Here is a 13,658-nt window from a genome sequence, read left to right on the forward strand (position 1 = left end):
TAACTGTTCAGTCATTCCAACTATATTAAACCTCATCTACCTAGTTCAGTCATTTGAACTATATTAAACCTCATCATGTTGGTTGCCAATTAGCACATAATCTGTTTTAACAATATATTTCACACCATATGTTTTGCATTTTCATGCACTGGTAATTCCCTGGAATTGCGTTTTCTAGTTCTTATTATTTTTCTTCTTCTAACGCACTTAATGCAGCTTCAACCGTTTAACGTAGAAACTTCATTCAAACTATGTTACGTAGGTCTTACTTAGGACATGTGTGCTATGTATTTTTCAGCTTTGTAACTTTTATACTTTTTAAACTATTAATTAAAAACTATCAAAATTTCCCCATTGACTTAACATTATGATTATGACATCACAATACGGCCGTTAAGCAATTAGAATCCTATGGCAGGTGTTCAGGCCACCTGGATCAACTGCCAGTCTCAGGCTTTAAGCATACAAACTGGCCCTATTAAGACTACACATCCTGTTCAACTGCTTCCTCTGCCAAAATCTGTTTCAAAATAAAAGTCCTCACTATAATATTTCACTGTTAAACAATTTAACCCTTTAAACTACTGAACTTTTTAACTGTTCAGCCATTGTAACTGATACTTGTCATCAACTATGACTCCTACCCACTGTAGCTAGTTAGCATGTTAACATTGTTAGCATGCTAGTTAGCATTTTTAGGAAAACTGCTAAAAATGATTAGCTAAGTAATATGGTTAGCATAGTTAACATGTTAGCATTGTTAGCATGTTAGTTAGCATAACTGCTAAAAATGATTAGCTAGGTTAACTAAGTCACATGGTTAGCATAGTTAAAAATCTTAGCATAACTGCTAGCAAACATTAGAGCCATTCCAACTTTCAGTTATCGTCAAATATCTACCTATACACAGCCATTAAACTATTTGAATATCAACATTCATTAAACTTCCAGTCTGTCCACAACTTTTAAACTATTTACATTCAACTTTTAAACAGTCTACTCTTAAACTATCAGTAAACTATTTATCTATTAAACTAGCTGTCTATCAACAACTTTTAAACTATCTACATTCAACTTATAAATGGTCTACTTTTAAACTATCAACTTTTATTAAGCTATGCAACCACCATGTCTATCCTAGCATCACCGTAGTAACCACCTCTGTATTATCTATTTTAACTATTCACCCCTTGCAAGTGACGTCACGTTTTGTTCGCGCCACAGCAAAATAGCCTAGTGGACGGCAAGAACACGAATCAAATCAATGGGTTGTAATGGGACATATCGCACAGCTAGGAGATTATAGTGAGATTTAACCGTAGTAATGCCCTTCCACGACTGTTGGCTTATTGTTTGGAATACAACAACATCCCGTGTTCTTGCATAGATATATTTTGGTTTGTTTTCTTTGTGTTTCGGGAGTATTTCAACCACAATTGCATGCTTATCTCCTCAGTGTATGAAGCACAGCAGTGGTTGCTATAGCAACCATAGACTCTGAACAGGACAGCAGATAGCACTTAGGCAAAGTCTTTGGCAAGATCTGAATGTAAACAGATAATACCGTTCAAGTTTTTTTTTTAATTTCCTTCATTACTTCCTTATTTCTTTCAATTCTTTAACTTAAGACATGTAAGAAGTAAGTTTATTCGCTGGGCAACGTACAAACTGACGAGTTACATTAGCCCTAGCACTATGAGCTACGATAAACGTTAGCTAGAATAGCTAGCTTCTAAGTGTGGCAGCTAGTTATTATTTCATGTTTTGATATGACATTCTTAACGTTTTGACTATGTTACAACTGATAAAAGCAAGACAAATAAAGTAACCAAATCGCTTTGCAATATTTTAGTCCAGAAATACTTATGGGTGTTCATTTACCATAATGTTAATTACAGTAGCCTAACGTAACGTTATCTCCCCTTGCTGTTACCACCAGTTTTAATAACTTTACATTTGCGATCATGACCCATTTCATCTAACAACACCACTGGCATCTTCTTTGACTATCAGACCCCAAACAGCAATACATTGAACTACAAAGATGTTATAGTAATGGTGTTAAGTTCATCATAATCTTTATGACATAATGTAATTTGCCGTCCGTCTCCCATCTTTTTGCCGTCCAGCATGGAGCCGTCACGTGACTTAAGTCACGTGTCTGCAAGGGGTGAATACATGATATTTTACATCACAACTTTTGCATTTTCATGCACAGGTAATTCCTTGGAATTGCACTTCTAGTTATTATTATTATTATTATTATTATTATTATTATTATTATTATTTGTATGTAGTTTTGCACCAGGAACTTGGTTGAAATAAAGACATCATTTTAACATCCTTATTCGTTTTTGTCTGTGTTGCATTTATTCCTCCTGGACCACTACGAGATGTTCATAAAAAATATGTGATCTCTCTTTTCCTGAGATTGTTTTTTATATAATAAAGATGTACAAAATACCTTTATTGGATCGTTGTTTCTTCTCAGAATTTGAATGTTGACCCTCCTAAAATCAGAGAAAGAGGCATAAGAAAGAAAAGGCACACTTTCTTTAATTCAATAATCTCAACAGAAACTAAATGGTACAAAACATTTCTAAAAAAAACTATTTCTAGGAGTATCAACAGTGATAGTCATTCCATTGCAATTCATTGATGTTATGAAAAACTCTCCTTACCATCCAGATTTGAGTGAAATATCCAAAGGATTTTTTTTTAGCTAATGACAGTAAATGTAAATTTTGACAATAAGATGATATTGGGATAGTCTCCCTGCATTTTTAGACAAATCTGAGGCATTGTTTGACAAATTGACATGGAATGATCCTTCCTACTATACACTAAAATGAGTTTCATTACCTCACCTGATAGAAGTGTAACAAAATCAAAACCTCACAATACAATAATAACTCCGTAATTCAATAACTCTGTAAAACAGTTTATTAGATGTGTCATGGTACCGAGCGGAGTTACCCTCAATCAAAGTGGGTGTGGCCAAGGAAGCAGAGGCAGTGATTGAGAATGGACCAAAAATGTAATGACAGGGCTTGCACACAATACAAGCAGAGGGCTCCATAGGACAATTACTGAACTAATAAAGGAAAAAAAAACTAACAATAGCTCTTCAAAAATTCCAATAGAGTTTACAGGTGACTATTTTCCAAATACAGGGTCGTAACACTCACGTTGCGCATCACCAACAACATCAAGACTCACATCAAATGAAACAGAGGGGTACATATACCTGGCGACCAGCACCATTCACATAGACAGGGAAACAATAAACAATCAATTACTACAGGAAGACAAGACAGACCCTGAATCACAAGCATATAGATGTGACCTATGCCCTAGCAGTTATATCAAAAGAAATTGCTAAATAGTACACCCTATTGCTGGTGTTAAGAATAAAGATCGCGGCGGTTTGATCAGGAACGACACGACCATCCCCCACAGCAATAAACAGAATGGCACGGCTAAATGCCGCCCGGAACCAATAAATCGACCGTAGTGTCTCGTCGGCCCCCTTTGCCACTGGACATTCAGAGCCAGAACGAGACAACACAACAGTCGGTAACTTTTATGTCTACATAGCATTCATGTTTTACTCAAGCTTACGCGTCTAACTTAAGTTAACAATAAATGTGTAAACATAGCAGATAGTTGTCTTGTGTCATACATTACATGAAACATTACCACATTATGGGAAATAGTGTTAGATGAGTGCGAACGTCCAAAGTGCCACATAGCTATGGCCCGAAGTTATATTCTTGCGCAACAGCATGTTGCCGTCGCCACACCGACGCAGTTAATTCTGTCCATCGATCGGTACAAAGTTATGCTCTCCCAACGCTGCCATCCATAAGGTAACAGTCCATAATGTGATGTAAAAGTCATTTAGTGAATGTTAATGTTGTGTATGCATGTGTGGGTACATAACCACTGATATGGAGGGAAGATGAGTGCCGACATGAGTGTCCCATGTCTTGACCGTCACAAGATGCCATGTCTGCCATATACTTGATAGCATACTTGTGTTTGTGTGTGTACGTTTGTCTGACAGGGGCAGGGGCAGGGACAGAGAGAAAGAAAGAGAAAGAAAGAAAGAAAGAAAGAAAGAAAGAAAGAAAAGGTGTGCAGTGGTCTCTTAAATCTTTCCAGAGCTGACATTAAGGAGACACTAAAGACATTAAGGAGTTACCATGGATACATGACCTATAAATCTAAAGGTGGCAGAGCTTTCTCTGTCTATGCTCCCCAACTCTGGAATAGCCTTCCTGATTATGTCAAATCCTGCCCCACTATCAGTAGCTTTAAATCCAACCTAAGGACCTACCTCTTCTCCCTAGCTTTTAACACTCCCTGACCCCTTCACCTCTTACCCAATTATTATTTATTATTATTATTATTATTATTATTATTATTATTATTATTATTACTACTACTACAAGGGCCATCTGTTGTTATCTTTGAGTTTTTAAGTTTGTAGTCTTCCTTACTTAGCCTATTAACATTTTTTACTATTATTAATTGTATTGTATACATTATTATTAGTGTTATTGTTTTTGTTATTATTATTATTATTATTGTTATTATTATTTTATGTAAAGCACTTTGGTGCAATGTTGTTGCTTTTAAATGTGCTATAAAAATAAATTGACTTGACTTGACTATAAATTTGCAGGATGACCTGCATAGCATTAAGGACCTATCCTACTATCTGGTCCACAACTTCACTGTCTCACTTAGGAAGACCTCAAACTCTCTTCTTTTCTTGACCTCTTGTGAAGGACCCTCTCCCTGTTGTCTCGTTACATTAAAAAACTGCATGTTTCTTTCTCTTTCTAGTCTGTTGAATTTTCAAATGATACGTTTGAATAATTAGTCCATTGGCTATTCTAGGTCATATTCATGAAAAAGGTGTTGGTGTTAGTGTTGACATAGCCTTTGCTTCCAATGCCCATCTCGCAACATTCCAAAACCAAATTCCGCCGGTTAGAGATAAGGGGGTTGCGAGACTTGGCTCGCCAGATAAAAAGTTTAAGAACCACAGCCAACACATTAACAATTGTTGAAGGATTGTTGGCACATAGAAGCATTGCATAGAAGACGACGGGCTAAATTGCTATTAAAGCTGCAGTTGGCAAGATTTTTTTGATCATATTCACTGAAACCAACACTATGCTCTGACAGAACAACATTAAGATTGTTTTTTAGAAAAAATCTGCACTCCTACCTCAACCTAGAGCCTGTTATTTGTTTTGCAAAAATCCACAGTTCCCGGTTCTTCTGGTCCAATCAGAGCAGGTGATATCTGACTGTCAATCACAGTCTGGTGCGCACTGACGAGCACAAACCCGATGAGAGTGTGCTCGGTGGTACTGGGGGAGGGGCATGAGAGTTGTAAACATTAAAAATGTTGGTTAAGTCCCCTCAATCTGTCAGACTTGCCAACTGCAGCTTTAAATTCGCTTAGCATCGTGACCATGCTGCGCAAATTTGTTCAAAACTGCTGCATTCAAGTTAACTCTGCTAAGGTCTTATCACAACATAGTAAATATGCAATCAAGCCGTATCTCTATTTGGATGTCGAGCTTAGCATGCTTAGTTACAGCTGCTTATCAATTTTGACTAGGCTACTCGTGCAGGGCTCTATTCATTTTATTGACTGACACTGAATGCAAAATCCCGATGTAAATGGAAAAGTGTTTTACAAGACTCAAAAGTGCTTGTCCCAAGGAGAACACGTATGAATCTTTATTTTAACTAACTACATAGAAAACATTATGAATTGCATCCACACATATCAGTAGCCTTTAAACTATGTTAAAACTGCAAGGGTTCCTCCCTCGCGAACGTCTTAAAGTGACAGGCACTCAACTAGACCTACACACTTACAATGTACACTAACAAGCTGACCACAAGCACTGGGTGCCTCTACAATCTTAACAGACCCAGACACGCCAAGACCCCTTAGCCCTTCACCGCGACCTCTCAGCGCTCAGATGACTTGTTCAGGGTTCCCACACCTTGGTTAAGATCAAATTCAAGGACCTTTCAAGGACTTTCCAGGCCCAATATCCTCAATTCAAGGACCTAATGTGTCGATAAATTTCAAGCGTGGGCATGGTTAAATCATGTTACCTCAACAGACCAAGGATACCTTGTCGCAGTTTTCTTTTATGTTTGGTCATATGACAGATCTGGTACCCCAGGCCTATTCTATTTTTATGTTTGTGTTTTGCATAAAACTGAGCTGAACTAAACTTCTAGATTTTCCTAAACAAGTTAAACTCGTTACCATTAACCTGTTGGTTTATTCATCAATATGTTAAATTAAGTATTTGAGCAACAAGTTATCACAAAGATTTTGTTTATTAAAAGACCAGTATGTAGGAAATAATGGAAAATAAACTGTAACCATTCCAAAAATGATCACCATATGTTGTCAGAGAGTAAGGAAACACGATAAATTGAAGTAATGGCTTATTTGACAACATTACTATAACCCGTAAAACCCAGTATAACCCATGAAAAAAAATGAGTTACGGGGCGGGATCTCTTGGAATTTTCGTTTATGTTTTGAACGATTAATTCTAGAATAGCGTATTAATAATGGGCTGGCGTGTCCTCCTATTTGTGTTGCCAAATTAGCAAAGGCCAACTGTCAACTTGCTGTCAATTGTAGTCATGAACGCCTACGAGAGGCAGGCAAATTTCCAAAATTAAAACAAGAAACAAATTAAGTGGACATCGGAGAAGCTTCCTGAGATGGTGACGTCTTCGTCAAATGAAGAATATCAAGTCTGACGCAGAGCTGGCCATATTTCTCCACAACAGTTAGCCTAGGCTAAACTTCATCTGTATTGCTAACTTCAGCTAAATATGTTGGTTAGAGAGGTATTTTTTGTTTTCACTGTTTCCGTAATGTGTAGCTGGGTCATGGTTGGAGAAACGTTAAAGCAGCTGCAGGTCAACTAACGTTAGCTAAGTCTTCATTACATCTGGCAACCCAGAAGAGGCTCGCATCTGGTAGTCTTGAGAACGTTCACCAGTATTTTGATTTTGGCCTACAGAACGTTCGGTAACAATCCTACAAATCGCTCCTTTAAACATACTTAGGTTTGGTGTAGCCTAAGCTGTATCTTGCACCGTTGTATCTGTATCGACCACGAAAATGTGGCACTTCTTCTAGATAAATTCTATCAAAAAGGCCTTTTGAAAACAAAAAGCACATCCGAGATGCTATCTGCAATTGTGTGACACACAAAAAAAACAATGCATGTACCGTCTTTGCTCCAAATGCTGTTATAATGAAATCGAAATGACCCTGCCTGAAGATCGAAGAGAAATTCAGTGGCAGCAGTGGGAAAGAGAAAATACTGTAGAAGAGGACAGCAAATTCACACACTTCATAAAGAAAACACACACTGGAACATGGACTGAACTCCTGCTACTTCTAAACAGAAAACTTGATGCTCTCACAAAACACCAGTACATCTGGTTACATCAAGTAGCGCAGTGCAGAGACACTGTTTGAAAATGAGGCTGTAGTCCATATGGATTTTTCTGAAAATTATGGATGCAAACTCAGCACTGAAGTGCAAGCGTTCCATTTTGGAGGAAGCAGACAACAAACCACCATCCACACCACACAAGTGTGGTTTATACCAAAGAGGAGACCCAGTCCTACGCCACAATTTCAGAGTCTGCGGCATGATGAGCGGGCAGTCTGGGCCCATCTGCAACCTGTTTTGAAAGATTTGAAGAAGAGAAATCCATTGGTGTCTGTGGTACACTTCATGAGTGACCGGCCTTTAACCCAATACAGAAATAAGAAGAATTTCTATTTGATCAGCACAGTTCCCTTTCTCATTGGGTTCCAGGAAGTTACCTGGAATTTTTCTGAAAAAAATCATGGCAAAGGTGCACCCGATGGTGTGGGTGGTGCGGTCAAAAGATGTGCTGACTACAATCAAATTCTTCTGGATTGCTGACAGTGATGTGGCCAAGTATGATGAAGCGGTCCCTGAGAAGTTGCCTCCTGTTAAAGGCACACTGAAAGTTCATCAGATCACCACAAAGGCAAAGTCCTTTTAGGCAAGTCCCTCCACTCAGCGGCCATATTGCAGCGCTTTTTGGGCACTCATCGGGCATCCTATTCGGCAGAAATGCGCGTGCGCAAGGCTTCGCGACACCAATCTTGCTCCAGCGCCGAGTTCACAACACATGATTGGCACGATGTCTTCACAACACACCATATGAGTGGCTCAATGTATTCACATCACACCACATGTTTGGCTCAATGTATTCACATGACGACGTTTTGCCGAGGAAGGGGTGGGACAACGGCGTTACAAACTAGCCCCATGCATTTCTATGGAGGATTTTTTGAGTGCTGTGTCAATCATTATTAGAAAGTTTTCACACAATTAGACAAAGGTACCCGGGAAATTTTGGTACCGAGAAGCATCATGTTTCTGCTCCCGCACCAATACCACCTGTGTGTGTGATTCACCAACAGAGATTAATTTTAACAGAGAAGTATAGGTAAGCCCACAAGCTGAAGCAGTCTCTTCCCTGCCCTGGCAACTGCTGAAAATTTAAATGGCAAATTTGCTATTGTGCAGTACGATGACCTGCCATTCATTGGGCAGGTACTGCTGTCTGTAGGAGATGTGGTACAAATTAGCTGCATGCTACAAAAGGGAAACAGAAATAACTTCAAGTCCACCAGATGAAATTCACTACTTCAAGACAGACGTCAAATTTGTTATCGCAGAACCTGAGCCATCATCAAATAGAGCCTCAAGGTTAGAAAAGGACTGGGAAACATTTGTTCAGTTCATGAACTAAAATGTTATAAACCTTAGACACCCATTAGAAATGCTCTACACCAGCGGTCCCCAACCACCGGGCCACGGCCCGGTACCGGGCCGCAGGACATTCCTAACCGGGCCGTAGCCTACGACATGAGTTTAAAAAAAATGCATGCGAACTAAACTAAATGTAATTCGCAATAATGTCACGTTTTTACATGGCATAGGTCTATATGCAGTTGTTTGATTGCACGCATGTTTGCATTTTGCAAGGTCTATTTTCTTACGTCTGTCTGTCCCGCCTTCAACACTTTTACATATTGCCTTCAGCGCTGCGCAGCCTCAGGTCAGCTCACTTCACTTGATCAGTTCTTGGCGAACGGTAGTGTCACACGAAGTTAGCTAAACTGCTAGAATGAGCAACAAAAAACAAGCATCTTTAGCAGGTCACTGGCCAGAGTGTTTGAGTTGCGAGAGCCGCTGCAGAGATTTCTTACAGAAAAAAAGTCACCGTTAGCTGCACATTTTAGTGATGAGGACTGGGTGTCAAAACTCGCTTACCTGTGTGACATATTCGGGTTGCTTAATGACCTCAACCTGTCACTCCGGACCGGAGTGTATTTGATATGTTCCAAACAGTAGTGGGGGTTTTGGGAGAGACTGAGGCAGGGCCCTTTCTCTCGCAGCTGGTGCGCGATCACCTTGTTGCGCTTTCAAATGAGTTTGAGCGTTACTTCCCATTAGTGATGGGCAAATGAAGCTTTGGTGAACCAATGAACCACAGCAGTGTGAGCCTAGCGACACTAGCTGAAAAGCAAAAAGATGGCTGCCACACATACATTTTTCAACATAAAAGTCCTTAACAAACCAATATTTTTGGTTACATATACTGGTTTGGGTAAAGACTTTTATGTTGAAAAATCTACATGTGGTGGCCATATTGGATTTTTTCATTAGTGTCGCTAGCTTCACACTGCTGTGGTTTAGTGGTTCACTAAAGCTTCATTTGCCCATCACTACTTCCCATCCTCCAAAGATCCACGGCAAATCAATGAGTGGGTCCGCAACCCATTTGTCAATATCCCGAATAGTCCTAACTTGTCAGCGCAGGAGGAAGAGCAGTTGATCGAAATTGCAAATGACGGTGGTCTTAAGAGTGTGTATAAGGAAACCTCTCTGGCGGGTTTTTGCATCAAAACCAAAGCAGAATATCCCGAGATAGCCGTAAAAGCGCTGAAAACGTTTCCCACCACGTATCTATGCGAGGCCGGATTTTCGGCAATGACTGCAACTAAGACCAAATTGCGCAATCGACTGGACATTTCAAACACACTGAGGGTGTCACTGTCTTCCATCACCCCCAGATGGAAGCTTCTTGTTGCAGGGAAACAAGCAGGGCTCACACTGATTATATTCGTAATGCACGTTTAGTTCCCATGTTTTGTTCCCATATTTTGTGAAGCATGTTCACACTTTAGCTTCAAGTTGTTCAATATTCATAGTTCATATTGTTCAATTTTCACTTCTTCAAGTTCACGTTTTTCACAAGAGATCGTTACCTTCACTGTTCATACATAACTGGAGCAAGTTCTTTTCAAGTAATGCATGCACAACACATATGGAACATGGAACCCCCGACCCGGTCCGTGAAAAATAAAATAGGAATCAAACCCGTCCATGGTACATAAAAGGTTGGGGACCCCTGCTCTACACAGTACTGAATTTCTGTTCTGATGAATTAAGAGTTAAAGCCCAAAGCTGTTTTGATATTAAAAAGCTGTTTTTAACTAGTTAAACACGAACATATTTTTAAATGTTTGAAATACTGAAAGTTATTGCACATTCTTTTTATATTAACATGTTGAAACGTACTTGAAATTATTCCACATTATACTAAATTTTTTCAAATATTTGAAATACTGAAAGTTATTTTACATGACATATTTAACACCTTGAAACCTACTTGAAATGATTCCACATTAGACCACATTTTTCACATGTTATGAGACTTCAATTACTTCATACTTCAATTGATTCCACATTTTTAAAGAAATCTGTTTCCTTAAATGTGTTCTGGTGCCTTACGAGTTGTTACGAGTTCAGTTAACAATGTTTTCATATTGTTGTCTCTTGTTTTACTTCAGAATAAAGATGATGCTTTTTCTGAACAAGTATACCTCTGTTTGCCTTACTTTTTTTCATTATGTAGTAATACCATAACTCATACTTGCCATTGGGGTGGCATATTTACAGTGCATGAAAATGCACTGTACTGTTCTTCCTAGGCTTCTTCTTCTTATTACAGTGCATGAAAATGCACTGTACTGTTCTTCCTAGGCTTCTTCTTATTACAGTGCATGAAAATGCACTGTACTGTTCTTCCAAGGCATTTTATTACAGTGCATGAAAATGCACTGTACTGTTCTTCCTAGGCTTCTTCTTATTACAGTGCATGAAAATGCACTGTACTGTTCTTCCTAGGCTTCTTCTTATTACAGTGCATGAAAATGCACTGTACTGTTCTTCCTAGGCTTCTTCTTATTACAGTGCATGAAAATGCACTGTACTGTTCTTCCAAGGCATTTTATTATTATTCTTCTTCTAACGCACTTAATGTAGCTTCAACCGTTTAACGTAGAAACTTCATTCAAACTATGTTACGTAGGTCTTACTTAGGACATGGGTGCTATGTATTTTTCAGCTTTGTAACTTTTATACTTTTTAAACTATTAATTAAAAACTGTTCAAAATTTCCCCATAGACTTAACATGGGCTGATGACATCACAATAGAGCCGTTAAGCAATTAGAATCCTATGGCAGGTGTTCGGGCCACCTGGACCAACTGCCAGTCTCAGGCTTTAAGCATACAAACTGGCCCTATTAAGACTACACATCCTGTTCAACTGCTTCCTCTGCCAAAAACTGTTTCAAAATAAAAGTCCTCACTATAATATTTTACTGTTAAACAATTTAACCCTTTAAACTACTGAACTTTTTAACTGTTCAGCCATTGTAACTGTTACTTGTCATCAACTATGACTCCTACCCACTGTAGCTAGTTAGCTAAGTAGCATGGTTAGCATAGTTAGCATGCCAACATGTTAGCATGCTAATTAGCATTTTTAGCAAAACTGCTAAAAATGATTAGCTAAGTCAGCTAAGTAACGTGGTTAACATAGTTAGCATGTTAGCATGCTAATTAGCATTTTTAACAAAACTGCTAAAAACGATTAGCTAAGTTAACTAAGTAACGTGGTTAGCATAGTTAGCATGCTAGCGCTAGCATGTTAGCATGCTAGTTAGCATTTTTAGCAAAACTGCTAAAAATGATTAGCTAAGTCAGCTAAGTAACGTGGTTAACATAGTTAGCATGCTAGCATGTTAGCATGATAGTTAGCATAGTTAGCATAACTGCTAAAAATGATTAGCTAAGTTAGCTAAGTCACATGGTTAGCATACTTAGCATTTTAACATTGTTAGCATGCTAGTTAGAATACTTGGTTAACATTATTATCTTTGTTAACATAGTTAACATAACTGCTAGCAAACATTAGAGCCATTCCAACTGTCAGTTATCGTCAACTATCTACCAAAATAATTTAACCATTTAAACTATCCACCTATTTAACTGTTCAGTCATTCCAACTATATTAAACCTCATCTACTTAGCAACCAATATAGTTTGTTTTTACTCTGTATGATATTTTACATCATATTTTTGCATTTTCATGCACTGTATTTCCTTCAGGAAATGCTTTTCTAGTTCTTATTACAGTGCATGAAAATGCACTGTACTGTTCTTCCAAGGCATTTTATTATTATTCTTCTTCTAACGCACTTAATGCAGCTTCAACTGCTTAACGTAGAAACTTCATTCAAACTATGTTACGTAGCTCTTACTTAGGACATGGGTGCTATGTATTTTTCATCTTTGTAACTTTTATACTTTTTAAACTATTAATTAAAAACTAATCAAAATTTCCCCATAGACTTAACATGGGCTGATGACATCACAATAGAGCCGTTAAGCAATTAGAATCCTATGGCAGGTGTTCCGGCCACCTGCATCAACTGCCAGTCTCAGGCTTTAAGCATACAAACTGGCCCTATTAAGACTACACATCCTGTTCAACTGCTTCCTCTGCCAAAAACTGTTTCAAAATAAAAGTCCTCACTACAATATTTCACTGTTAAACAATATAACCCTTTAAACTACTGAACTTTTTAACTGTTCAGCCATTGTAACTGTTACTTGTCATTAACTATGACTCCTACCCACTGAAGCTAGTTAGCATGGTTAACATAGTTAGCATGTTAGCATGCTAACATGCTAGTAAACATTTTTAGCAAAACTGTTAAAAATGATTAGCAAAGTTAGCTAAGTAACGTGGTTAGCATGCTAGTGTGTTAGCATGCTAGTTAGCATTTTTAACAAAACTGTTAAAAATGATTAGCAAAGTTAGCTAAGTAACGTGGTTAGTATGCTAGCGTGTTAGCATGCTAGTTAGCATTTTTAGTAAAACTGCTAAAAATGATTAGCTAAGTTAGCTAAGTAACGTAGTTAGCATAGTTAGCATGCTAGCGTGTTAGCATGCTAGTTAGCATTTTTAGCAAAACTGTTAAAAATGATTAGCTAAGTTAGCTAAGTAATGTGGTTAGCATGCTAGTGTGTTAGCATGCTAGTTAGCATTTTTAATAAAACTGCTAAAAATGATTAGCTAAGTTAGTTAAGTAACGTAGTTAGCATAGTTAGCATGCTAGCGTGTTAGCATGCTAGTTAGCATTTTTGGCAAAACTGTTAAAAATGATTAGCTAAGTTAGCTAAGTAACATGGT

At 38.1% G+C, this 13,658-nt stretch overlaps 1 protein-coding gene across 2 annotated transcripts in view; it reads right to left on the bottom strand.

Moving 5' to 3' along the window:
- bbs4 (Bardet-Biedl syndrome 4) overlaps positions 1-13,658 on the bottom strand; it is a 148,428-nt gene that overhangs the window by 93,107 nt on the left and 41,663 nt on the right. For both annotated transcript variants that reach the window (XM_042108792.1, XM_042108793.1), the window contains exon 2: positions 2,465-2,510. In XM_042108792.1, coding sequence (XP_041964726.1) covers positions 2,465-2,510 — 46 coding nt within the window. The remainder of the gene's footprint in view (positions 1-2,464; positions 2,511-13,658) is intronic.

Source organism: Alosa sapidissima, chromosome 11, assembly GCF_018492685.1.
Source record: "Alosa sapidissima isolate fAloSap1 chromosome 11, fAloSap1.pri, whole genome shotgun sequence".
In the NCBI taxonomy this organism is placed as follows: Eukaryota; Metazoa; Chordata; class Actinopteri; order Clupeiformes; family Clupeidae; genus Alosa; species Alosa sapidissima.